This window comes from Asterias amurensis, chromosome 9 (assembly GCF_032118995.1).
Source record: "Asterias amurensis chromosome 9, ASM3211899v1".
NCBI classification, from domain to species: Eukaryota; Metazoa; Echinodermata; class Asteroidea; order Forcipulatida; family Asteriidae; genus Asterias; species Asterias amurensis.
The window spans coordinates 15,992,970-16,019,228 of NC_092656.1; the positions used below are offsets into that span (position 1 = coordinate 15,992,970).

Here is a 26,259-nt window from a genome sequence, read left to right on the forward strand (position 1 = left end):
AATCCCAGGCGTTCTATTTTTGTCGTCCACGCTCGTCGCCTGGAATGAACCCGGTCAACTCGGTCCCAAACTAACTCGGTCCCAGTCATACGTTGACAGTTTTTTCACTCATTTCTCAAAAACGAACCCGGTCAACTCGGTCTCAAACCAACTCGGTCCCAGTCATACGTTTTGACAGTTTTTTTTCACTAATTTCTCAAAAACTACAACACCACAGCAAGTAATATTTTAAGGGAAGCTTTCAACTATCATTATCTTCAAACTGTTTAAGTTTAGTGTAATTCTGTGGACACCATGGTATGTCGTCGTCAAAAACGTACCCCTATCTATATACGCACGTTCGCTAAATGAAAACCCTATGCCTTTGTGTACGTCCAGAACTCGGTTAGGAAGTCAAGAAACAGACACTGCGCTGTGGTCCAGAACGTATGTAGAAAAACAAGAAAAAGAGACTTGAGTAGACTCCTCTCAAGAAGCCACAACTCATGATAGGTACATACGGAATCGCATTTACCACAGAGATCGTTTAACAATAACATGGAAGCGACTGCATCCAGTTATGTTCAAACGCGTAGACTCATCTCAAGAAGTCACAACTCATGATAGGTACATACTGTACGGCATTTACCAAAGAGAATATTTCGCAATAACATGAAAGTGACTGCATCAAGTTTACAAATTAAAAATTCAAATGAAGACCATGTGGTTAATTAATGAAGAATTTTTACACTTCTGTATTAGAATAAAGCTTAGGCTCTAAGCTTCAATTTGATATATGATTTAACTATTTTATCCTAATACTTTAGGAGTAGTGGCCTAAACAAAAACGCCGTACAAACGCTATGGGGTTTTAGGCGGAAACAAAGAATAATAATAATAATAATAAAAATAATAAAAATCTCGACGAAAACAATAGCTGTTCCGACTGGATCGGAACAGCTAATTATAACTACAAACTTTATCAATTGTAACAGTTATTCTTATGTAGCTTGGAAGTCAAACATATGCGTACATAATTTGTACACAACAAATTTGTACGCCTATGACTGACCAATATTGCTATATGCTAAAATAAGAACACCCATACATTGTAGCTCCAGCTTAGGGTCTACTGGTCCAGGGACATTACCCCCTAAAGCTCATGGACACTGAAATGCCTCCAATAATCAAGGGAGACTAATTTCATTCTGAAGCTAGACCTGTTTTGTTGTTATTCCCCCCCCCCCCCCACAGAGATGTGGGCGGGGTCTACGAGGGAATACTTACCTGTAGAGCACAATACTATTTTTGCATATTTCCCTATGCCGGCAGGTAATATCGCTAAGAATTAAATAGCGCCCTCTATTGGCCGCCCCATAGTGCCCCGCAGGGTACCACGTGATCTTCCTCTTTTCTCGTGCGCCAATTAAGGAACCCCGAGACATCGAGAACCATGGGGACGGAGGGAGGGATGCTCTAGAGGTAATTATTCCCTCTGGGTTGGTGTGTCTCATTCATTTGTCGCGATTGTCTGATGGGCAGGCGATCTCTTCTGTGCTGGGTAGATGGGTCGGAATAGTGTGACTGGCGTTTTTGACTGGAATGTTTGATTTGACTGTTTTGTTGTCATGATTGGTTGAGCTTGCATTGATTCAACTGCCGAGGTAGACTGGGCCATTCTGTTGAGCTGTCCTCATCATGTGTGTTCCTTTCCCACGATGTACGTCCTTTCCTGAATCGCTGCACAGGACGAATTCACCTTCTGGGTCGGGGGTGTTTTCTTGCTTTTTTGCATTTTCCAATATCTGTTTCTGTTTCTTCATCTTTTCTTGATTCTTGTCTTTTGTCTTCTTGGTTGATCTCCATGCCGACCGCCGCCTCTGATTGAGCATCGTCTCTCACTAACTTATTCCCGGTAGAAGTTTCTTCTTTTTGCTCCTCTGACATTTTACGCTTTCTGTTGTCTTTCTGTTTCTTGACTTAATCGTCCAAAAGCCCTGGCCTGGCTTCTTTTTTTTCCGCCCCAGAAATGTACCCTGATGTCCAGGACGTCACTGTAGTACAATACGAAAGTGTAAGGCCATCAGTGCTATCTACGACCATACTGTGTAGATTACTATGGTTCTCGTCCAATCACTGATGTTAAGCACCATCGGCCTGGTCTAGTACTTGGATGGGTGACCACTTGATGACTTATTTTTACTTAGGCCCTACTTATTTTTTATAAATAGCTTCGTTTATAGTCTGTTTTCGAGGCGTTTTCAACAAACATTTCTCTTCCGGTTAGTTAGTCTCTTCTCCAGTCGTCATTATTCATAATTTCCTATGTTCTCAACCACAAAAGCTATCATATAAAAAAGCTTTACGTACGTAGTATGTTTTCAAGGCGTTGTCAACAAACATTTCCCTTCTGGTTAGTTAGTCTCTTCTCCAGTCGTCATTATTCATGAGTTCCTTCATTTCCTCAACCACAAAAGCTATTTTGACAATCTATACATTGTATGAAAGGGCTTTTCGTACTTCACAAAATGGGTATGTTTGTGACATTCTCTTGACCTTTTGACCTGTCTAAACCGGAAATGCTTGTAAAATTCTTTGAATAGGCCTTACTTCTTGGATTTGTCGCTTTGTTATTGTCCATCATGCTTGTATTTTTGTACTCCCGGAAGCCGAACACCTTATTTTTGTTATGAAAAAAACTTAAGTCTAGTTATTATTATTATTAGTATTATTATTATTATTATAATGGTATTGTTTCAGAGACACAGGAAGGAAGGAAGGAAGTCGGTCCTCCAATTAAAAAGGACAAGCATTTGGCAAAATGCAATTATTAAATGAAATGATGATGCCTTAAATATAAAATAATCTCTTGTACTGGCTTTATTCCTTCCAACATTAAATATAATATACAATACAATGTACAACGACACAATAACACAGTCAAAGTCATCTTGATCTTTAGTTGTAGTGAAACAACTATTGAAGATTTATCTTAATCTGTTTCCATTATTAGATGTGACATATCTATTGCGAAGCTGTCAGGAGATGTTCGCAAACTGAATGAATCACTTATGTCCCTCACCAAACAGACTCAGGAAAATCATTTGCATCAAGCTAGAGTCATTGAGGGAATGGAGAATAAGGTAAGATTAAAAATGGTACTTGCATGGAGTGGTGTAACTTGCTTGAACTGCGCGTTCAAAAGGGCACGGCAAAAATTTCCAAGCTTTTTCTAGAATTTAAAGGACATCCCAGCAGTTTTGTAAGTAAAAAGGGCACCACAACATTTTTTTTTTTAATTGGCAAAAAGACATTCATAAATACCCTTTTCGCTACTCCTATTGGTGGAGAGCGCGTCACGTGGGGTGTTTAAATGGTTGATAATGACTAGCAGGAGCTGTTTCCAACCGACTGGCTTCCGTGTGTTGGGCGCGCGCGTACGCCAATATTATCATGCGGAACGCGCAATTCATAGCAATTAGTAACGGCGCAAAATCTATTTCTAAGCGCGCGCGGGTAATCTATTTGTAAGCACGCCCGCGTACACACAACCCACACGCATCAAACAGATTCTTCACAAAGCTTTTGAATAAAATACTTGGGAAGCGGGCATTGTTATTAAGAAAAGTATTAAAACAAATTTAAAGAAAGAGGTGTTCCAGGCTGATTGCCCGACCAACTTAAAAGAGGAAGGTGTTAAGGATTTTTGTTTAATGTCTGTATGGAAGGAAAATCTTTGATGTGAAGCGGGTTTTTATCATCAATGTAAACTCCTCTAACTCCTTATCACTCGTACAGCATTCACATTTCACAATCACAGTTTAAAAGTGAACAGGGTTTTTATCATCAATGTAAACTCCTTATCACTCCTTATCACTTGTACAGCATTCACATTTCACAATCACAGTTTAAAAGTGAACAGGGTTTTTATCATCAATGTAAACTCCTTATCACTCGTACAGCATTCACATTTCACAATCACAGTTTAAAAGTGAACAGGGTTTTTATCATCAATGTAAACTCCTTATCACTCGTACAGCATTCACATTTCACAATCACAGTTTAAAAGTGAACAGGGTTTTTATCATCAAGGTAAACTCCTTATCACTCCTTATCACTCGTACAGCATTCACATTTCACAATCACAGTTTAAAAGTGAACAGGGTTTTTATCATCAATGTAAACTCCTCTAACTCCTTATCACTCGTACAGCATTCACATTTCACAATCACAGTTCCAAAATGTTATCTCCTGTTATAAACAAAGCAAAACATAACATGGGTCCACTGGTGACAAAAAATTGCACACTGGATTTATATAAAAAAATTAAGCAAAGCCCACAAAACAATAATCAATATCCCTTATGTCCCAGCTGTCAGAAATGATATTATTTTGTGCAAGTTCTCAATGAATGTTATATTAATTTTGTTTCCCGTAGATTTCTAGACTTGAGAGTCAGCTTAGTAAGCACACATCTGAACAGCACTTAAAAGTGGACTCTATTGGGGTTGAGTCCAAGCAGTCAATGGCTCTTTTAGCTACAAAAACAAAGACTCAGTTTGAAGAAATGCAGAGGACAATAGATACCATGAGGATGAAAGGTGATTCTGAGCATCAGCTTGTTGAAAGAGGATTATCAGCAATGGTTCAACTAGCAGTCAGTAAACGGGATTCCCAACAGGTAACTTATCATCACCATCATTCAAACTCTTACAGTTAAACTGTACCAAAGTTGATTTGTTAAAGAATTCAGAGAATTTATGTACAGGCAATTGGAATGTACACAAATATAGCCCCAATGGAAATTAGTGGTGCTGCATGTACAATGATAAAATTAAACATACATGTACATGTATTCTAACTCATTTTATAATATTGACTACCACATCAATTTATCAATTATCCAACCCCACGCAGGCAGTGGCACTCCACTCCGATCAGAAAATGCCAAACACGCACATAAAAAGCCTCAACTACGTGAGGTATTGGAAGCTGAACCAAGTTCCTGCACAAATGCAGCTTGTAACACTGTGGTTTACTGCACTTAATTGATTGAATGAGGGTGCCCTGCCCAGTTGCAAAAAGGAACCCCAGAAAAGCCCTGGAGAAAATATGCAAAGTCATTAAAAGACCAACTTGACAGGGTTTGGAAACCCCACCCAACAATTTTTATGACAGAACTATAGCCAAGATGGCTATACAATGGGTGTGTGTCTACTGAATAATGTATTTCATCCATGAGTGATAAAATGGATTTCCTGAGTTCTGTGAAAAAAGTCACAGGCATATATTACTCGGGTGGGATCCCAACCCACGACTTTGCAGTTCTAGTGCAGTGTCTTCATACCAACTAGACCACTGAAATGGACATGGGTTTGAGGTGTAATGTACATTATAATGTACGTTCCCAGTGCAATGTGCCATAGGGAAGAGTGAAACTATTTTTTTTGTCAATGACATGTTCATTTGCATTTTTAACGGTGCCAATTTTTTCGAAATAGTTTTAGATGACAACGATGGCCTCTGAAGAAGTTAGTCACACAAAAATTGTTTGCACACTCGTGTCCATGGGTTTTTCTGTGTCAGAATACTTCTTAGAATTCCCTTGTAAAGCATTGCCTTACCCACACTCTTATAATCACTCCTTATAGTGATGACAAGGAAAGGAAACAGTAAAGACAATCAACAGATTTTACAGTGTTTTTATTTACAAACTTCCTTGCTGCATTCATGTATAAAATTAGGGGAGTCCATTAAATACACTGGACACTATTGGTAGTTGTAAAAGACCAGTCTTCTCAATTGGTGTATCTCAAAATAAGCACAAAATAACAAGCCTGTGAAAATTTTAGCTCAATTGGTCAACAAAGTTGCGAGAGAAAAATGGAGAGAAAAAAAATGCACTTGTTGCACACAAGTTGTGTGCTTTCAGATGCTTGATTTCGAGACCTCAAAATCATATTCTGAGGTCTCGAAATTAAGTTCAAATATTTTAGTGAGAAATTACTTCTTTCTCAAAAACTATGTTACTTCAGAAGGAGCTGTTTCTCTCAATGTTTTATACTATCAGCAGGTACCCATTACTCGTTACCAAGTAACCAAGTAACGTAAGTAAGGTTTTATGCTAGTAATTACCAATTGTGTCCACAGTGACTTTAAAGAAAGAGGTTGAAAAGTCACATCCTTTTCGTGTGGCAACTATATACCTGTTGTCCATGTAATCCCTTTTCAGACACTAGACTTTTTTGGATCATGCACACACCAGAAGTGCTGCTAAATGCCCAAGGCAAATTAACTGCTCATTCCAGCAAAGTTAATCACTCAATGTAAACACACTGGCTTACTGGAAAGGATGTATACTCAGAAATTCTTTAATGGCATTTTCCCACAATGATATTTACATTATATTATTCACTGGCTTACGGCGCGTTTACAATTCTTTACAAACTCTCTTAATATTCAATTTATAAACTCATTAATTTGAATTCGTCACAATTTAATGTGAAGTCACAATAAAATGCATATAAGTCAACACAGTTAATATTTTACAGTACAACAAATATTTGTTAGTTCACCAAGTCTAGAATGGTGGATCTCAATCTGGACAGGTTGGCCTATAGGATTTTGGATTTGGACAAAATTTTCTCAACACTATAGCCAAATTAAAAGAGAGAAGACAATGAAGAAATTTCAGTTTTAGATGTGGCGGGAAAACCCGAGAGAATCATTCTAGGGAAAAGCCAAGCAGTCAAGTAGGGACTGACAACCCAATCTACAAAATATTAAATTTGTCATTGAAAACTTGCAATGTACCAATGTCTTACAAAATCAACCATCATTCCTGTGCCAAAACTTGCATTAGTTACTTGCATTAATGACTACTGTCTTATGTAGCTGTAACTTCAATTGTTATGACATGCCTTTATAATCAGTTACCTCATCCAATCACAGATTTCGGCTGAAACAGGGGCTACAGGATAATCTCAACATTTTAACTACATGTATTTCCTTTTTTGGCTAAATAGACATCATATACCGGTTTATAAATAAACAAATGCAGAGCTGTTTCGTTAATAACATTTCCAAATTTCTCAATTGAATTTGAAATTCTCTTGGCATCAAAGCAGTTATGACCAATCCAGTCGATTTAAAAAAAAAACAGTTTGGATTATACCATGTTGAGATAGCAATATATGACTTAAAGGTGGCAAAATTTTATAAAATCATAACAAATCACATGATGACGTCATCATGGCGTCATTTCACATTTCACAAGAACTTACCAATATCTAACAATCTACTAAATTTCAACATGATCACATTATTACTTCGGGAGTTATATCAGTTCAAATAGTGCACCTTTAAGGCCGCGTCACGTGACCCCCCCATGACGCCAGTGGTCTGAAACTTCACAAATATGTGGCTTGCCTGACAGTTAACGTGTGTGTGAAATTTGAAGTTATTACAAAAAAACTTCACCACAGACATCTTCAAAAAGTCCATTTTGAAGAGTTTTCAACCTGCCGCTAGAGGGCGCTATTGCAATTTGTGACGTCATCGATATTTTTTTTTAATTGCCCACCCTTGCTAGACACTTACGTCCTTGGAAAGCAACTTCATAACTTTTGCCACTTTTGAATTAAAGGGCACTTCCGGTTACGACCGGAAGTAGAGGTCATGTGAGGTCACGCACACGAAACAAAATGAAGACCTAATTTATCCTTACCCAATCCCGCAAACAGAAACCTACGGTCTATTTTGGCTGATTTGATATAGATTTTCAAACATTTAACATAAAACACCTTTAAGATGACGTCAACTGAGTTTGAAATTTGTTGTGTATTCAAAGCAATTTGCTCCCAATGTGGCATAAATCAAAAAATAATTTGGATTATACCATGTTCAGATAGCAATTTGTGTGTTAAAGGTGCAAAAATTAAAAAAATCATAACAAATCATGTGATTTACGAGAACTTGCCAACATCTAACAATCTACAAAGTTTCAACATAATCGCATCATTACTTTGAGAGTTAAACGACTTCAAAAAGTGCACCTTTAATACCGCGTCACGTGACCCCTGATGACGTCATTGATCTGAAACTTCACACACATGATGGCTGCCTGACTGTAAACGTGTGTGTAAAATTTGAAGTGATTACAAAAAACTTTACCACACACATCTTACCAACGTCCATTTTTAAGAGTTTTCAACTTGCCGCTAGAGGGTGCTGTTGCAATTTGTGACATCATCAATATTTTTTTTTAACTGCCCACTCTTGCTAGACACTTTCGTCCTTGGAAAGCAACTTCATAACTTTTACTACTTTTGAATTAGAGGGCACTTCCAGTTACGACCGGAAGTAGAGGTCATGTGAGGTCACGCACACGAAACAAAATGAAGACCTAATTTATCCTTACCCAATCCCGCAAACAGAAACCTACGGTCTATTTTGGCTGATTTGATATAGATTTTCAAACATTTAACATAAAACACCTTTAAGATGACGTCAACTGAGTTTGAAATTTGTTGTGTATTCAAAGCAATTTGCTCCCAATGTGGCATAAATCAAAAAATAATTTGGATTATACCATGTTCAGATAGCAATTTGTGTGTTAAAGGTGCAAAAATTAAAAAAATCATAACAAATCATGTGATTTACGAGAACTTGCCAACATCTAACAATCTACAAAGTTTCAACATAATCGCATCATTACTTTGAGAGTTAAACGACTTCAAAAAGTGCACCTTTAATACCGCGTCACGTGACCCCTGATGACGTCATTGATCTGAAACTTCACACACATGATGGCTGCCTGACTGTAAACGTGTGTGTAAAATTTGAAGTGATTACAAAAAACTTTACCACACACATCTTACCAACGTCCATTTTTAAGAGTTTTCAACTTGCCGCTAGAGGGTGCTGTTGCAATTTGTGACATCATCAATATTTTTTTTTAACTGCCCACTCTTGCTAGACACTTTCGTCCTTGGAAAGCAACTTCATAACTTTTACTACTTTTGAATTAGAGGGCACTTCCAGTTACGACCGGAAGTAGAGGTCATGTGAGGTCACGCACACGAAACAAAATGAAGACCTAATTTATCCCTACATAAAACCTACCAAGTTTCAACATGATCACATAATTACTTAGGGAGTTATATGACTTCAAAATATGCACCTTTAATGCCGCGTCACGTGACCCCCGATGACGTCATTGATCTGAAACTTCACACACATGATGGCTGCCTGACAGTAAACATGTGTGTAAAATTTGAAGTGATTACACAAAACTTTACCACACACATCTTACAAACGTCCATTTTTAAGAGTTTTCAACTTGCCGCTAGAGGGCGCTGTTGCGATTTGTGACGTCATCGATATGATGACGTCATCATCACGTCTTCACGAGAACTTGCCAATATCTAACAATCTACAAAGTTTCAACATAATCGCATCATTACTTCGAGAGTTATACGACTTCAAAAAGTGCACCTTTAATGCCGGTTTCGACCAGAAGTAGGGGTCATGTGAGGTCACGCACATGAAACAAAGTGAAGACCTAATTTATCCCTACCCAATCCCGCAAACAGAAACCTACGGTCTCTTTTGGCTGATTTGATATAGATTTTCAAACATTTAACAGAAAACACCTTTAAGATGACGTCACATGACCAGTGATGACGTCATCATGACATCTTTGCTTTAGGATCATCATTGCACCATAACCTTCAATCCCTGAAAGTTTCATTGCAATTGCTCTTTGGGAACTACATGTATGCAAAAAATTGCGAGTACTGAATCAGACAAATACAAAAAATAAACTAGAGCTAAATTGCATTTGAGCACAAATGCAGAGCTATTTCTCAACTGAGTTTTAAATTTGTTGGGTATTCAAAGCAATTTGCCCAATGTGGCATAAATAAAAAAATAATTTGGATTTACCATGTTCAGATAGCAATTTATGTATTAAAGGTGCAAAAATTGAACAAATCATAAAAAATCACGTGATGACGTCATCATGACGTCATTTGACATTTCATAAGAACTTGTCAATATCCAACAACCTACCAAGTTTCAACATGATCGCATAATTACTTAGGGAGTTATATTAGTTCAAAAAGTGCACCTTTAAGGACGCGTCACGTGACCCCCGATGATCACACACATGATGGCTGCCAGACAGTAAACTTGTGTGTAAAATTTGAAGTGATTACAAAAAACTTTACCACAGACATCAATCCATTTTTTGAAATTGACCACCCTTGCTAGACACTTTTATCGCAGAGAAAAAATTTCATAACTTTTACCACTTTTGAGTTACAGGGCACTTTCGTTTTTGGCCCATTTCGACCGGAAGTAGAGGTCATGTGATGAAGACCTAATTTATTCCTACCCAATCCCGTTAACAGAAATCTACGGTCTCTTGTGGTTGATTTGATATAGATTTTCAAAGATTTAAATAAAACACCTTTAAGATGACGTCTTGTGACCGGTGATGACGTCATCAAGACGAATTTCGTTTAGGACCCTCCTTGCACCAATGCCCTTCATCACTGAAAGTTTCATTGCAATTGCTCTTTAGGAACCATGCAAAAAAATGCGAGTACTGAATAATCCTGAAACAACCAAATAAAAAACCGAACAAAAACAATAGCTGTTTCGCTGCGCTACGCTACGAAACAGCTAATAAAAAAGACTTTAACAAAAACAAGAGCTGTTTCGCTGCGCTACGCTACGAAACAGCTAAATAAACTTTAACAAAAACAGGAGCTGTTTCGCTGCGCTTCGCTACGAAACAACTAATAATAAGACTTTAACGAAAACAAGAGCTGTTTCGCTGCGTTTCACTACGAAACAGCTAAAAAAAACTTTAACAAAAACAAGAGCTGTTTCGCTGCGCTACGCTACGAAACAGCTAAAAAAAAATTAACAAAAACAGGAGCTGTTTCGCTGCGCTTCGCTACGAAACAGCTAATAATAAGACTTTAACGAAAACAAGAGTTGTTTCGCTGCGTTTCACTACGAAACAGCTAAAAAAAACTTTAACAAAAACAAGAGCTGTTTCGCTGCGCTACGCTACGAAACAGCTAAAAAAAATTAACAAAAACAGGAGCTGTTTCGCTGCGCTTCGCTACGAAACAGCTAATAATAAGACTTTAACAAAAACAAGAGCTGTTTCGCTGCGCTGCGCTACGAAACAGCTAATAAATAATTCAAGAAAAAAATGCACCTCTCCACACGGCTTTTTTCAAAAACTGCTTTCTATGATAATGGTATGCATTGACTCCTTTGTCATCAGCGTACGTTTTCAGTAGGGTTTGTGCACAGTTCTCCAGCTTTGGCCATTTGAAGGTCATTCTTTTCCATACCAAATAGCCCGCTGATAACGTCACAAGTCCTTGTCGTGCGGGTTTGTTTGACCTTGCGTTTTTCCGAATTTTTGAGAAAAACAAGTTTTACCCTGATTAACGTGAGGTAAGAGACTTTCAGTAGGGTTTGTGTACAGTATATATTTTCCTAAAATGTAATAACTACATGTTTCAGAGCATTCTGTTGCCCTAAACCTTTTCCAGTTTGCTTACCAGGGACCTATAACAAAAGAGGACAATTGAGTCCACGTTTCAGCAAAGGTCCACAGTTGGAAAACATGTACAAAACCGATGGGAGCTGTTGCAAAAAAGATATCCAATATGAGGTCCATGGGTGCAAAGATGAACAATATGAGGTCCATGGGTGCAGGCATATAAGCTGTGGTGTGTTTGCATGCAAATTATAACTTAAGGAGGACTCAAATGCCAACTTAAACCTTGGTGTGTGAATTGGTCATTGGACTTCCCTTTGGTCACAATGTGGAGCTCATTGTGACTAAAGCGCTGATAACCAACGACCTTACTGGCGCCAACTGTCTGGCACCATGATCGCTTGTTAGTTAGATAGATCTGTTCCTTGCTCTATGGATATCTACATTGTAATAAATAGATAGATAAATAAAATGGTTGATTAAAAACTGTCCTCGTAGCACAAATGCTGAATTACAACGGTTCACATGATCGATCAGTTTGATTATAAAGCAGCTGCGATTTCTTTTAGTAGGTCCCGATTACGATTATTTCTAGTCAGGATCGTTTACTATTTTATGACTAGGATAGCTTTCACAGTGGGTTTTGCTTCTTTTTTTTATCCTGGATGTGAAAAACCTGAAAAACATACTGGTTAAAAAGCTCTAGTGTTGGATCTATAACTTAAGATGGACTTTGCATATCAACTGCCAACTTGGTTTGTAACACCCCCCCCCCCCCCAAAAAAAAAAAAAAAAAAAGGCCAATGTTATAATGGCTAACATGAATTTATTTTATGACTAAGAAAGAAAAAAATGTCCAAGTAATGATTAAAAAGTACTTGGTATATGAACTGGTGTTTGGATCTACAAGGTCAAATGTCAAGAAACGGGTTGGCTTGCAGGGCTTTTGTGTTTGTTTGTAAACATGACTTTGTTGTTTACTTCTACTGTGGTTCGTCCGGTACATGTACAATGCTTTTGAAAGGCATATAAAGCTTGCACAGAAAGATAAACTAAACTTGACTTGAATCACTTTGTAGGTCATCACGAAAGATTACACTAATCTGTAACTTGATTAAATTTTCTTTTTGTCTACCATTGTAGGAACACTTTGCAGAGAAGATTTTAAATCGACTTGACGACTTAGACAAGGTTGTAGTGAAAATTGAAGGAAGAATATATGCTCAATCTGATAAGCTCAAAACAAAGCTTGAGGATAAAATGAAGAGATTTGAGTTGCAAGTCCAGCAGAAACAAGATGTACTTGAGAATGAATTGAAACAGGATATGGAAGATATTGAGCAACAACATGACGCTGGATTTAAGAGAGTTAAAGACAGTATGGCAACCATGAGAACTGTTTTAGAGGGAAAACAACAACTCCTTGCGGAAAATCTACACAAACAATTAGCTAATGTGAAGAAACTGGTTGTTCTGACTTGAATGTAACCATCAAGAACTGTAAAACACACATATCTTGACATGTTTCATGATCATCAATGATCGACGGAGGAAGAAATATATATACATGTACCTACAATTACAGCCAATTACAGCTTTGTCTGGCTAGAGTTCACCATCAGTCACATCACTACCACTGGGGGTCTTGACCATGGTTATGGTGTGGATGCCCACGGCTCAACTTGCCATGGGTTGGTTCCTATGCTGTTAGTAACTCTGGTTGTCCCAGACTCTGGTTGTCCCATTTTCTGCATGTAGCTGACATTGAAGTCCTTCTAATACATCAGAGTGTAGCAGCTATCAGGGGACATGGACTATAACAATTATGTAACACCCAAGCAGATCCTTGCCATTTGATTGGAGGATTGTTCGTCACGTGATACACATGTAGCAAATAAAAGTACTATTGCACACTACGTCACTCACCGTGCATTTTTCGTTCCATTCTGAAGTGTTGAGTAAAAACATCACTGCGTGTGTGTGTCTTTGGTAACGCAGCAGTAATACTGCAAGGCAAATTCGGCGTCTGCGTGTCTCAAAATAGCTGTACAGAGAGCACATTGTCACTGTTGGAAGCTGGAATGTTCCATTAAACTCGGCTCTGCCTCGTTGAATAGAACATTCCATCTTTCAACTCATGAACATATTCGCACCATTGCATTCACAAACATTCATTATTTGTATTTATATAACACCCAAGCAGATTCTTGCCATTTGATTTGAGGATTGTCCGTCACGTGATAGCAAATAAAAGTACCATTGCACACCGAGTCACTCACCGTACTGAGTAAACATCACTGCGTGCATGCGTGTGTTTGGTAACGCAGCAGTGTTACTGCAAGGCATATTAGTAAAATTACTAGCATTCGGCTTCTGCGTGTCTCAAAATAGCTGTACAGAACGCACATTGTGACTGTTGAATCCAATAGGCCGACCAAAAGAGAAACGGGTGTAATTTTACAATTGTTTGTTTTGAAAGTTGTATCTTCCAATCAAAATGACAAAGATCTACTTGGATGTTATATAAAACAAATAATGAATGTTTTTCATTCGTGCAATAGTGCAAATATGTTCATTCGTTGAAAGCTGGAATGTTCCATTAAACTCGGCTCCGCCTCGTTGAATAGAACATTCCATCTTTCAACTCATGAACATATTCGCACCATTGCACTCATAAACATTCATTATTTGTATAACATGTAGAGCTAGAGACCAATTTCACACTCATGAAGGAGGATGTCTCCATTGGTGCTGTTAAAGAGGGGTTCCCATACCAGGTCAAACTCAGTTTTGTGATGCACTCTTTTTCAGATTGATTCTGTCCTTACCAGCTGAAAATTCCCAGTACTAAAATGTACAGATCATGTATTTGAAACGTGACATCATGGAATGTTTTGGGATTTTACACAAATTGCACTTAAAGGGTAACAAACACAGAGGTCTATTGGAAAATGGGTGGATCACAAAACTTTAATTTGGCCTTGGATTCTTTTCTCAAGTCCTCTGGCTCTCAAGACTCCTGACTCTCCAGGGGAGATACTTTTCACATTATTGACGGCGAATAGTCCAAGGCACTTGAAGTTCAAGTATTTATTTTAAAAAGTTGTTGAAGTTGCAAAAACCCTGGAAACGGCAACAAAAGATTTGAGAGAAATCAAATCAAGTGGAGATGGAGCTGCAGTGCAGACTGTTTTCCACAAAACAAATAAGCCAAAAGGTCATGGAAAGCCTACTGGAGGAAACCTGTACAAATCAACAAAGCCAGCTGCTGATGAAAAACTTTGTACATATTGCGGCTATGACGGGTCGCATAAGTCATGCCCAGCCAAGGGGCGAACCTGCAACAACTGCAAGAAGGTGGGACACTTTTCAAAGGTGTGCAGATCCCCACTCTAACAAATGAGGGCAGTTCCCCAATCAGACGATGATGATGAAAGTTACGACAAAGATGACAGTGATTTCTTCGTGGGTGCCATAAACCACGAAACACTGCAAATTGATGATGTGTGGAAACAAAATCTCTATCTCCATGGCAAGAGCATGTCCTTCCTGTTGGACACTGGGTCGGAGGTGAATATTTTGCCGAACAAGATCTACCAATCCCTCAACATCGTAGACAAGACATTGGACCGTTCATCCACACGCCTGTCTGTTTTTTTTTTGTGGTAAAGCTACACCACTAGGACAAACCAGACTCATACATGTATGCCAGGTGAAGGACAAAACGCAGACATTGATGTTTTTGATCCTCGAACAAGGCTCCCCTGTCCTTGGAAAGAAAGCTTGTGAGGCACTTGGTCGGCTACAACGTGTCTACTCACTCATAAGCGACGACAGTGTCTTTGAGGGCCCTGGATGTATGCAGGGGCACCCGGCAAAGATATTATCTCCAAGGATGCGACGCCTTACTGTGTCAACGCTCCTCCACGTATCCCCATTCCTCTCCTTCCCAAACTCAAGGAAGAGCTCGGAAAACTGGAGACAGAGGGAGTTATACAGCGTGTCACAGAACCAACAGACTGGTGCTCACCCATTGTAATCGCACCAAAGAAAAACGGTAGTATAAGACTGTGTGTTGACCTACGACAGCTAAACAAATCTGTTGTACGAGAACGATTCATCATACCGACTGTTGACTGTTGAAGAAGTTTTGGGAAGAATTTTGGGAGCACAAATCTTTTCACTTCTGGACGCCAAACACAGGTTCTGGCAAGTTCCCCTGGCAGAAGAGAGTCGGCGTTTGACGACGTTCATCACACCATATGGTCGTTTCTGCTTCGTGTGTCTCCTTCACGACTCATGATGGGACGCAAAATGCGCACAACATTGCCAATTCTACCAGGCAATCTTCAGCCTAAGATCGCTAGCTACAAACAACTGCAGAAAGCTGACAAAAGGCCTTTTCACACGAGGAAAATAAGCAGGGGGTCCTTGGTCTTAAGAACACAACGTTGTTTAATTCACATCGTGTGAAAGGTACCTCTGCTTAAATAGGTAGGGTCCCTGGTCTTTTTAAGACCAAGGTACAGACCACCGTCTTAAAAACACAACGTTGTGAAAATTATACCACGATCGTCCGTGTGTGCTGTGAATGGACATTGCTTGCGTAACGAAGGACCCTGGTGTGGCTGGAGCTACCACGCATGCGCGCAAGAAGATACACATGGTGCAAGAAAATCAAGATGTTCGACCCCGTTATATGATAACGTTAAACCTTTGAGCGTGTTTATGAGAACGTGTGTGCACAACTCCTTCAAGAGAGCAAGTTTTCAATGTTTTCTGAGCATGAGATCGTTGAGATATGTTTTAAAAAGTTCACTCTCGAAAATCAATTTGATTTTCCCTAAAACCGTTAGATGTTTTTAAAATGAAATTCCAGCATAGTTCTAGGAGTAGGCCTACGTAGCATTCGTTCGATAAGTTTCATGATCGAGCATAGAACGACACGGATTTATAAAAAAAAAACTTCAGTGGGCAACAAAATGTGTGCCAGATTTATGACAACATTCATCGGTAAGCATCTGCACTCTCAAGTTTTTTTTCTGTCATTGGAGTTTGGTGGTTGGAGCATGATTGAATGTTTCAAGCAACACAACTACCAGTCATTCTTCGTCCAAAACAAAATCTTTTTTAGGGGCCGCCGATTCACGACAGTGCAGGAAAATGATTGGTACATACGTTGGCGATGCTGATATCAGTGAAATGGACAATAACCAATGTTGATCTTTAGCACCACTAAAAACAAATGTTCTGAGACACGGGACGTTGGTTTCTGCGCCGTGTGAAAGGTCCTGTTTGAGTTTGACCAACGTCCTTGGTCAAGACAACTGGCACCGGAGACCAAGGACCCTAGTTTGACTTTGTCGTGTGAAAAGGACTAAACTGTACAAATCCAAGAGTGCATCCTACTTCAATCAAACCAATGGTGCAAAACAACTGGATGAATTGAAACCAGGAGACAAAGTTCGAATCCGCACCAAATCAGGATAATAATAATAAGGATGGAGCAATGTGGGAGAAGTAATGCGAAAGGCTGGACCACCGCATTCTTACATCATCCATGTTGATGGTGCAGAGTATCGTCGGAACAGACGTCATATCTTGCTTGTCCCCAAACCACTGGAACCTGTCCTTGATGAGTTGATTCCTCGCGATTCCAACTCAAGGATCGTCAACAAACCTGGAACAGACCTCATCGCACTGTGAACACTCCTGCATGGCACAAGGACTATGTCATGCAATAAGAACTGTGATGCCTACTTTGAACTTGAACTTTGAACTTGAACTTTGAACTTTGAACTCTCGATAATTATCCAAACCAATTAATCTCATGTCATACTGTTTCATGATTATACCAGGTGATTTGTGCAGAAAATGTGATTCACCTATTCCAAAACCTTCAGTCATAGTTCACTTGGAAAAACTCAATCCTTCAAGATATTTTGTGGACTAAACAAAAACAAAATTCATGTTGTGATTTTTCGGTGATACACTGTAAAACAGATGGATATGATTCTGCGGAAGCTTATCAATACTAGCGGGATGCCGCGCGGCAACCCCGCTAGAAAGCTCGACGTAAAAATGTTGCAAGTGTAGCGTTGTGTACAGGGAAGGGCTCAAAGTGGCTGGGCAGGGTCACAATACAAATCACTGTGGCAAACAACCCATCCTAAGTTTTAAAGACGAATCATAGTGCATTGTGAAATCGTATACTTGTCCATCTTTTTTCCGTTTCGGCATTGTCGATCCCATCCATATTATCCAGTTTCCAGCGGATCCCGATAGTGGTTCTTTCCCAGTCCGGTTTATATCCCATTTTGTTCCCGTCATTTATATTTTTGCCGTTCCCCCGTCCCCCGTTCCACAGACGTACCACTTTGTGCCCCTACCTCCTATCCCCGTCCAAAATCTAACACGTGCCTCCTTCCCGTCATCCTGCCCGTGAATTGTTCTTTGCACTTTTTGCCGTACAATAACTTTCCCTGTTCCCCGCGGGTCCCGCCAGTCAGGTGGTCCTCTGTTTCGTGTATTTTTCTCTGTCCAGTTTATTTTTTTCCCTGTCCAATGTCATCATTAGTCCCTTTTTTCCCCCTTTCCGTATTATTTTTCCAGCCCTTTTACTAATGTTCCCTACATTTTTTGCCGTTCCCCCGCCCTCTTTCAACAGACGTACCACACTACATGCCCCTTCCATCTCCCTGTCCACACAACGTGCTCTAATAACCCCCACCAGTCTTTGTCCTGTCGTCGTGCCTCCCCCCCCATGCATTGTTCTGTACTGTAATTTACCCCAGGATGCATCATTTTAGCAGGGTGCGGGCACCACTTGCCAAATAACAATGGCGGCGCCCATGCGATTTAAGCGCTTTTATAATATAGATTCTCAAGATCAGTTGAGTTTGTTTAACTTTTTATTATGCTACAAGTTTGTTCTCTTTTAGAAAAGGGGGAGATGTTGTATTGTATTAAGTGTATCATGAACTACACGTTGTTGAGTTGTCTTGAACTACGAGTTACTAAGAATAAAGGGTTCGAAGATGGCCGCCCCCATTGACCAGTTTACATCGGTGAGTTCGTTCCATGTTTGATATTACTAGTTTAACTATAAGGACCCAAAACATAACAGTAACTGAGCACAATGAATTTATACCAAAACTGAAGTCAGCTGATGGTGGATTCAAAAGCACTTATATAAATCACAAAGCATGGGAAGTAAAAAGAGGCTAATTGAACTTACTTAGACCCAGGTAAACACAATGTACATGTACAAAGAAAGAACACAAAAGGCTCAGCTAGTGAATGGAAGCATGACTCCCTCTGGGGCGTGGCATGCTACATTCCTGCACATTAACCCATGCTGTATGTTGCAATACAAAAGGTCAGCCTGAAGGGCAAAAATCAAACTCACCATAACAGAGTGCAAATGATGGACAGCCAAAAGGGCAAAACATCACCCAAACTCTTTTTTTTGTTACAATATTTCATACTGCACATTGTACTCTACACTGTGCAGCAAGTCATTCATCATGGCACACAACCCGTACTGAAGACTGTTGCTAAACCACTTCATGTTGGATGACATCTTCATGGCAAAAGTTTCTACCACCCGTAAATTGTTTTAATTTCCCTAATTTTTTTTGCGATCGTGACATCACCCAGCTAATACATGTTGAGTCGGCAAGCGCGCAATTTTGTTTTGTTGGCGACCATTGGCAAGTGACGTTGAGGTGATGTTTTTCTATCGAGCCAACGTCAAAAAAAACCCAAACCAAATATGTCTGTCTTCAGATTATAGATTTGTGCATGCTAATAAAAACCAAAAAGGTACAATTCAGTAGGGGTTGGGTGGAGTAAACAACTGCTATGAACAGCCACGGACACTCTACAGGTTTTGCTAAAATGGCATTGAAATTTCCTTCCAAAACACACCACCACCAAAAAGTCCAATCATGGTCCAATGCAGTAGCATTTGCTCTATAGCTTCGTACACAAAGCAATGGGACAGCCCTGACCACCACATGTGGAATCAATGACTACATGACCACCTGATTAGCATGGCCATTCAACTGTGGCTGTTTGTTTCATGAAGGTATGAAGTTGGATTACACGGAAGCCTGATATTTACAAATTATTATTAGTAAAGTTAAGCATAAAAATGCAAATAACTGCAGTGAAACACAGTAGCACTGTCTCAGGGGATGGTGAAAGACACACATTTCAAATATCAAGGGGGAACACACCAGTAACAATTATTGCAATTAAGACAAGCAACAAGAATTGAATAAAAAGCATAACTTGGAAATGCCTTACACAAGGAACAATATTTATTTCACCACAATGTATAACAACACAATAAAATCATTACAGATGGTCATGCAGATTAATATAAAATAAGGGAATCAATGTGTGGTGTAGAGGTTTTCATTTGGTAATTGTCAAAGACTAGTCAAAGACATTTGGTCTATCTCAACATATGCATAAAATAACAAACCTGTGAAAATTTGAGCTCAATCGGTCGTTGAAGTTGCGAGATAGTAGTGAAAGAAAAAACACCCTTGTCACATAAAAGTTGTGCGCTTTCAGATGCTTGATTTCGAGACCGCAAATTCTAAACTGAGGTCTCGAAATCAAGTTCGTGGAAAATTGCTTTTTTTCTCAGAAACTACATTACTTCAGAGGGAGCCGTTTCTCACAACGTACTATCAACCTCTCCCCATTACTCGTAATCAAGAAAGGTTTTATTATATTATTTATTTTGAGTAATTATCAATAGTGTCCACTGCCTCTAAACCCGCCGAGGCCTGGTTCTTGATAATTTTACCGAGACAAAGTCGAGGTAAATTATCAAGAACCAGGCCTCAGGGGGTTAAACCACTAGTTGAAAACCGATTCAACACACTTTGATTCCCATTCATAAATACCTTTTCAGTCAAAAAACATCAACACTTTTTGGTCAAAAAATAAAATAAATGCAAATTTTTTAATTGTTCAATGATTTTTCTTCCAACACAACACCCCTCCAGCTATGAAATGGTAAGGCCCTCGGGTAAACAACTCCTTATAAGGAGATTGCTATGCGCGTCGCGCGTATCACGTGATGTGGCACAACTGTTCCAGCGGTTGCTGTCGACCAATAGGAATGAAGAAACTGTCTTATAAGCACACAGGTGCAAGCTCGCGTGTCACGCCCATGTTTCAACACTTTTTACTGGTGTTATATCATCCGTTCAACCACCCCCACGTGATGCCCTCTTGACCAATCGGAATGGATAAATTGTCTTAGGTATTTATGAATAATGGTTAGGGTACCAGAGAGTACTATCAAAGCCGGTACTCTTATAACTATTATGACATGCACCCAATTTTTGAGGAATCTTCTGTCTCAAAACACAAGCATGTATTTCATGGGACATCAGCTTATCTGATTTTTCCCTTGAACCCGAAAAGGAAGTTAAGTACAAAATGTTTGAAAATAAAGAGTATGCAGCTATGATACCTCAATGTCCTGTTCAAGTATAAATGTATTAATTATGTGGTCCAACAACTTATTGGCTCTCTTAACTCCTTGTACATGTTGTATATAGATGATAATGGTCAACAGCATCCTGTGAAAATATTTCTTTTGAAATGCCTATTGTGTTTAACAAACAATTATTTACTGGAGCAAGATTCAAGCCTGCGACCACCAGAACAAAGAAAAAACCCTTTATCAGCTGAGATATAATTTAGCCCTTATATTGGTGGTGTAGGTACATGTACATGTATTTTATAAAAATATTTTTACTTTCCGGGGTGTCCATTTGTGAATGCTGAGGCCAAAGATTCTGCTAGCATATTATTTTGCAGTAGGTACAACAAAATTACTAAGTATTTGCAAAAATGTTTGGCCTTGAATGTTTTCATATCTGAATTATGTAACACACTAAGCATGAATTAAAGATGTCATAAATTAAAGATGTCAAGTTGCTTTGGGAAACTACAGAATGTTAATCGTTTTAGGGCATGTCTTCCAAACAGATACAAATAAGACACTTTAAAGATGTCACAGATAGATCATAATATGTTTAGGTCAAAATGCACATTTACATTATCCACAAACTGTGTATTTGAAAAATCTTCCTAGCCAAATGTTTATTCTAGATGACACAAATATGGTGGTAAAAAGATCTCCTTATGAAACACTCACTTGAATATAACTAAGATAATCAGGAATTTTAATATCATTGCATCTGATGATAGCCCATGCATGCCCTGGCACAAGCACCAACAGTAATTTCTCAAAATTTTAATTTCGCCCTCAATCCCATGCATGCCCTGGCACACGCAACAACAGTAATTTCTCCAAATGTAAATTGCGCCCTCAATCCCATGCAGGCCATGCGTTGGTGCATCACCCCGGCAACTTTAAAACCTGCCCGCGTCCCTCCTTGGCGTCCCACCACCCATCCATCCACGAATTCTTCAGTCCGAGATTCTGACATGTCCGATGAAAATGTTACAATTTTTGACGAAGTTTTTGCCGATAGCGGTTCCAACCTGTCCTCTGACGATGATACACCACATGATGCCTTGACATCGACAGCACCCTGTTCATCGAAGACCAAAAAGCATAGTTTCCAATGCGGATGGCATGACCACCTGTGCAATTTACAGCAAACACCGGGGCTACAGAATACTTCCCCAGTTTTTTCTCCCCCATACAAATCTTCAAACTGTACTTTTGTGAAGCAGTGTGGCAGATGATGGTGGATGAGACCAATCGTTATGCTGATTGAACTTTGGGTACGAGTGCAGGAAATCAGCGTGCCTGGACACAAGCTAATGTACCTGAAATGATGGCATTTGTGGCACTACTTCTTTGCATGGGAATCAACAAAAGGCCTCACTACTCCATGCATTGGTCCAGGTCTGAAATTCTACCCAGGTCCCCTTACTCAGCAATCATGGGTCGTAACCAATTTACTGCAATCCTTCAATTTTTCCCATCTCGCCAACAACAGAAATGTGAAAGACAACTCTCCCCTAGACAAACTTTCAAAAGTTCGACCACTGTTAATCATTGTACTACCACCATTCATCCGAGTGTAGCCTGGACGAAGACTTTCGTCGCACAAGACCATGGTAAAGTTCAAAGGACGACTCAAAAAGTTCAAAGGACGACTCGAAAGGCCGCCAAATGGAGATTGAAATGTTTTTCATTGAACGAATCGGACACAGGGTACACATGTGCCTGGGACTTGTTCACATAATTGCAGCCAAGGTCCACACAAGGACAGTCCTCTGTAAGTTATCCTGAGAAACACCATCCATCCGATCTTTGGGCACCAGGCAAGATAGTCTTGAACCTTTTGCAGGGACTCGAACATAAAGGACATTGCATCTATATGTACATGGACAATTAGTTTACTAGCCCAGCTCTGTTCTCCAAGTTGTCTGAGCTAGGGTTTCGAGCTTGTGGAACGATGTACTCGATGTTGCAAACTCTAAGAAGTTTCCCATGAAAAGCGGAGCAGATCCCAAATTGTATAAGAAAGCAGGCCAACTATGCGTGATGTGGCAGGACAAAAACATGTCACTCTCCTGTCAAACTATGGCAATTGCAGTGTCACTCATAAACAGATTCGCAGCCGGAAAACTTCAACAGGACATTGTGATATCCAAAAACCATAATAATAATAACTAGAGATAGTGATTGTCAACAATCACAAAGCTGTTCCGGAATGTTTTGTAACTGAAAGTTTTCTATGCTACAATAAAACATACGCATTATGTACTTGAGATATGGTCCCACTTCCGGATGACCCGGAAATAGAGGTCAACTTGAGGTCACGTTTTTTTTAAAATTAATCTAGTCTCCAATCCCCAAGGAGTCTTTAACTACAAACAGTCTGTTAAACGGCCGTGTACTTCTTGAGATATGGTGCTACAAAGATTTTCCAATTAAATATGCAAATATATGGGTCACGTGGTTAATTAATTACGAACTATAAAAAAAATTTTGGTCGGTGGTTTGATGTTTGATCTAGTACAAGTTGATTTCACAGAACTCTTAACCACCAAACTCTGCGCTTATGATCACCATTTTTCGCTTACTGTGTTTTTAAACATCATCGTGCACACAGGTTATGTTGGGCTAACAATTGAGAAAAAGAAAAGGCATCACTATCGATATAAAGATAAGAATCTAACTTAAATATTACAAAAAGAAACATTATTTTTAGTTTTGGGGATGAAAAAAAGTATTGATTTCGGACGGAGATTCGAACTCGCAATTCTCAGATGTGTAGTCGCGACTGATGACCACTAGGCTAGAAGGGCACGATGTAAAAATGGTGGGTTTTTACATGTGTGCATCAACAGAGGGGATTATGATTCGGCGAAATAATTCTTGTTTCATGATTTTGCGACCATTGTCACTAAATATGAACTGCTAACGCCTATAACTATTAAGTAGGGTTAAAATGTAGTATTAGATGCCTTTAGGGGTTTTTGACGACGACGTCGATGTCGTCAAAAACCCCTATCTAATTACGCACGTTCGTTTTAACGAAAACCCATGCACAGAGTAATTGGTCCAGAACGCGGTTAGAAAAACAAGGACAAATTTAACGCACGTTCTAACGAAAATCCCAAACCTCCATACTTTGTGCGTGTACAGAGTAATGTGTCAGAACGCGGGTAGGAAACAAAATAGTATAGACTCCTCTCAAGAAGTCAACAACTCATAGAGGTACATACTGTGTTGTATAACCAAAGAGAATATTTCACAATAACATGAAAGTCACTGCATCAAGTTTACAAATTAAAAATTCAAATGAACACCACGTGGTTAATTAATTAAGAATTTTAACACTTTTTTGTTAGAGTAAAGCTTATGTTCTAAGCTTCAATTTGATATACATGTATAATTTAACTCTTTTATCCTTATACTTTAGGAGACGGGCCTAAACAAAAACACTGTACAAACGCTATGGGGTTTTAGGCGGAAACAAAGAATAATAATAATAATAATAATAATAATAATAATAATAATAAAAATAATAAAAATCTCGACGAAAACAATACCTGTTCCGACGGTAGGTTGGAACAGCTAATAATAATATCGAAGTCTTACATACATGTAGCGCACATATCTACCAAACAAGGTACTGAAGGCGCTGAGTATATACAAACTTTCAAAAAGATAGGTTATTGCAATGATGAATTCTGAGACCCAATTATGTAGCACCTTATAAAGGTTTACAAGGTGTTAGGGCACATATTTGTACAGCAGCCACAGCCAGGAACACTGGGGAGAACCCCTTCTCTTTTCAATATGTGCACTACTTCTTTAACATGCGTTACACAACACATGGGACCAACGGCTTTATGTCCCATCCGAAGGACGAAGCAATAGTTAAGTGTCTTGCTTAAGGACACAGTGTCATGGCTTGGGATTCGAACCCACACTCTGCTGATCAGAAACACAAGAGTTTGAATTCGGTGCTCTTAACCGCTCGGCCGCGACACAACAAAACCATGCATAGTCAAGGATTAAAATAAATACATGGGAGGCACGGATCTGGCAGGACAAATATGCACGTACTATACTCGCAGCTACAGAACACTAAAATGGTGGAAACGAGTTTTTACATTATCACAATTCTAGACATCTGTTTGCTGAATGATAATGTCGTATACAACAGCATCCATACAAACAAAAGCTTGTCTACTTTGGATTTCTGGGTCAAGGTGATAGAGGCACTTATTTCCACCTTGGAGTACAACCCAGTTCAGCATGCCAATCAACGTTCAAGTGGTTCGAACGCCCTTTCAGTTCAACACTTTCCTGGTCCGAATGTTGGTGGGAAGAATCGCTGACTGTGTTGTATGCAGTTCCACCTCTAACAGAAAACAAGCTCGCATTATGTAAACAATGTGTTAAGCCAATGTGTGTCATACCATGCTTGAGAATTTCCACACCAAGTGATAAATTAGGCAAACATTTTAACAATGTATAAAGCCAATTATGTACACAAAATGCAAATTTTCACACCAACCAATTAATTTGTCTCAATACTTTCCTACATTTACATTTAGGCGGTTTGGGGGAGGGGGTCGTGCTTCGAAAGAAAAACAATTGCACTTTTGGAATTCCTTACTTGACATGTAGGTTCAATGGGAGATGGCGCTTCGAAAGGAAATTATTCAAACCTTCTGTTTATTTTTGGTTTCCGAAACCAATTTTCACAGAGAAATAAATGTCATGCTTATTGGTATGAACAGCAACTTTAGAAATGTTAAGCTTTCACATTGAAACTACTTAATTTGGTAATTATTGGTCATATCACCAAACCTCGAATATATGTTTTTAGGCAATTAATTAATCAAAGGTGGTATGCCAAAGGAAACAGTCAGTTCATCATTGTCAACACTGGTTGCTTGACAAGTTGCATTCTGTGACTAGGACCTAGGCTAACCCCAATCTGCTTTGTGAGGGCGCTGTGACCTAATACTTTTATACAGAATACTCTTGGTAACCAAGTAGTCATTTTGATGAAATTTCTCTGGTCACCATTGCATTAGTTGCAAGTATCTGTGTAAAGCCATTGGACACTTTCTGAACAGAACAACTAAAAGTTCACAGATTTACAAACAACTTACAGGGTTAACAGAAGGTAATGGTGAAAGACTTCCCTTGAAATTTAATTCCATGAAAATGCTTTACTTATTGAGAAAACATTATAACAATTATCAATTCTTGATATCGAGAATAA

The 26,259-nt window shown here is 39.1% G+C and overlaps 1 protein-coding gene across 2 annotated transcripts in view; it reads left to right on the top strand.

Annotated features, from left to right (window-relative positions):
* Positions 1-23,450, top strand: part of LOC139942318 (protein FAM81A-like) — a 65,490-nt gene extending 42,040 nt beyond the window's left edge. For both annotated transcript variants that reach the window (XM_071939142.1, XM_071939141.1), the window contains exons 4-6: positions 2,993-3,122; positions 4,418-4,660; positions 12,647-23,450. In XM_071939142.1, the coding sequence (XP_071795243.1) occupies positions 2,993-3,122; positions 4,418-4,660; positions 12,647-12,985 (712 nt within the window). In that variant the 3' untranslated portion in view covers positions 12,986-23,450. The remainder of the gene's footprint in view (positions 1-2,992; positions 3,123-4,417; positions 4,661-12,646) is intronic.
* The last annotated feature ends 2,809 nt before the right edge of the window (positions 23,451-26,259 follow it).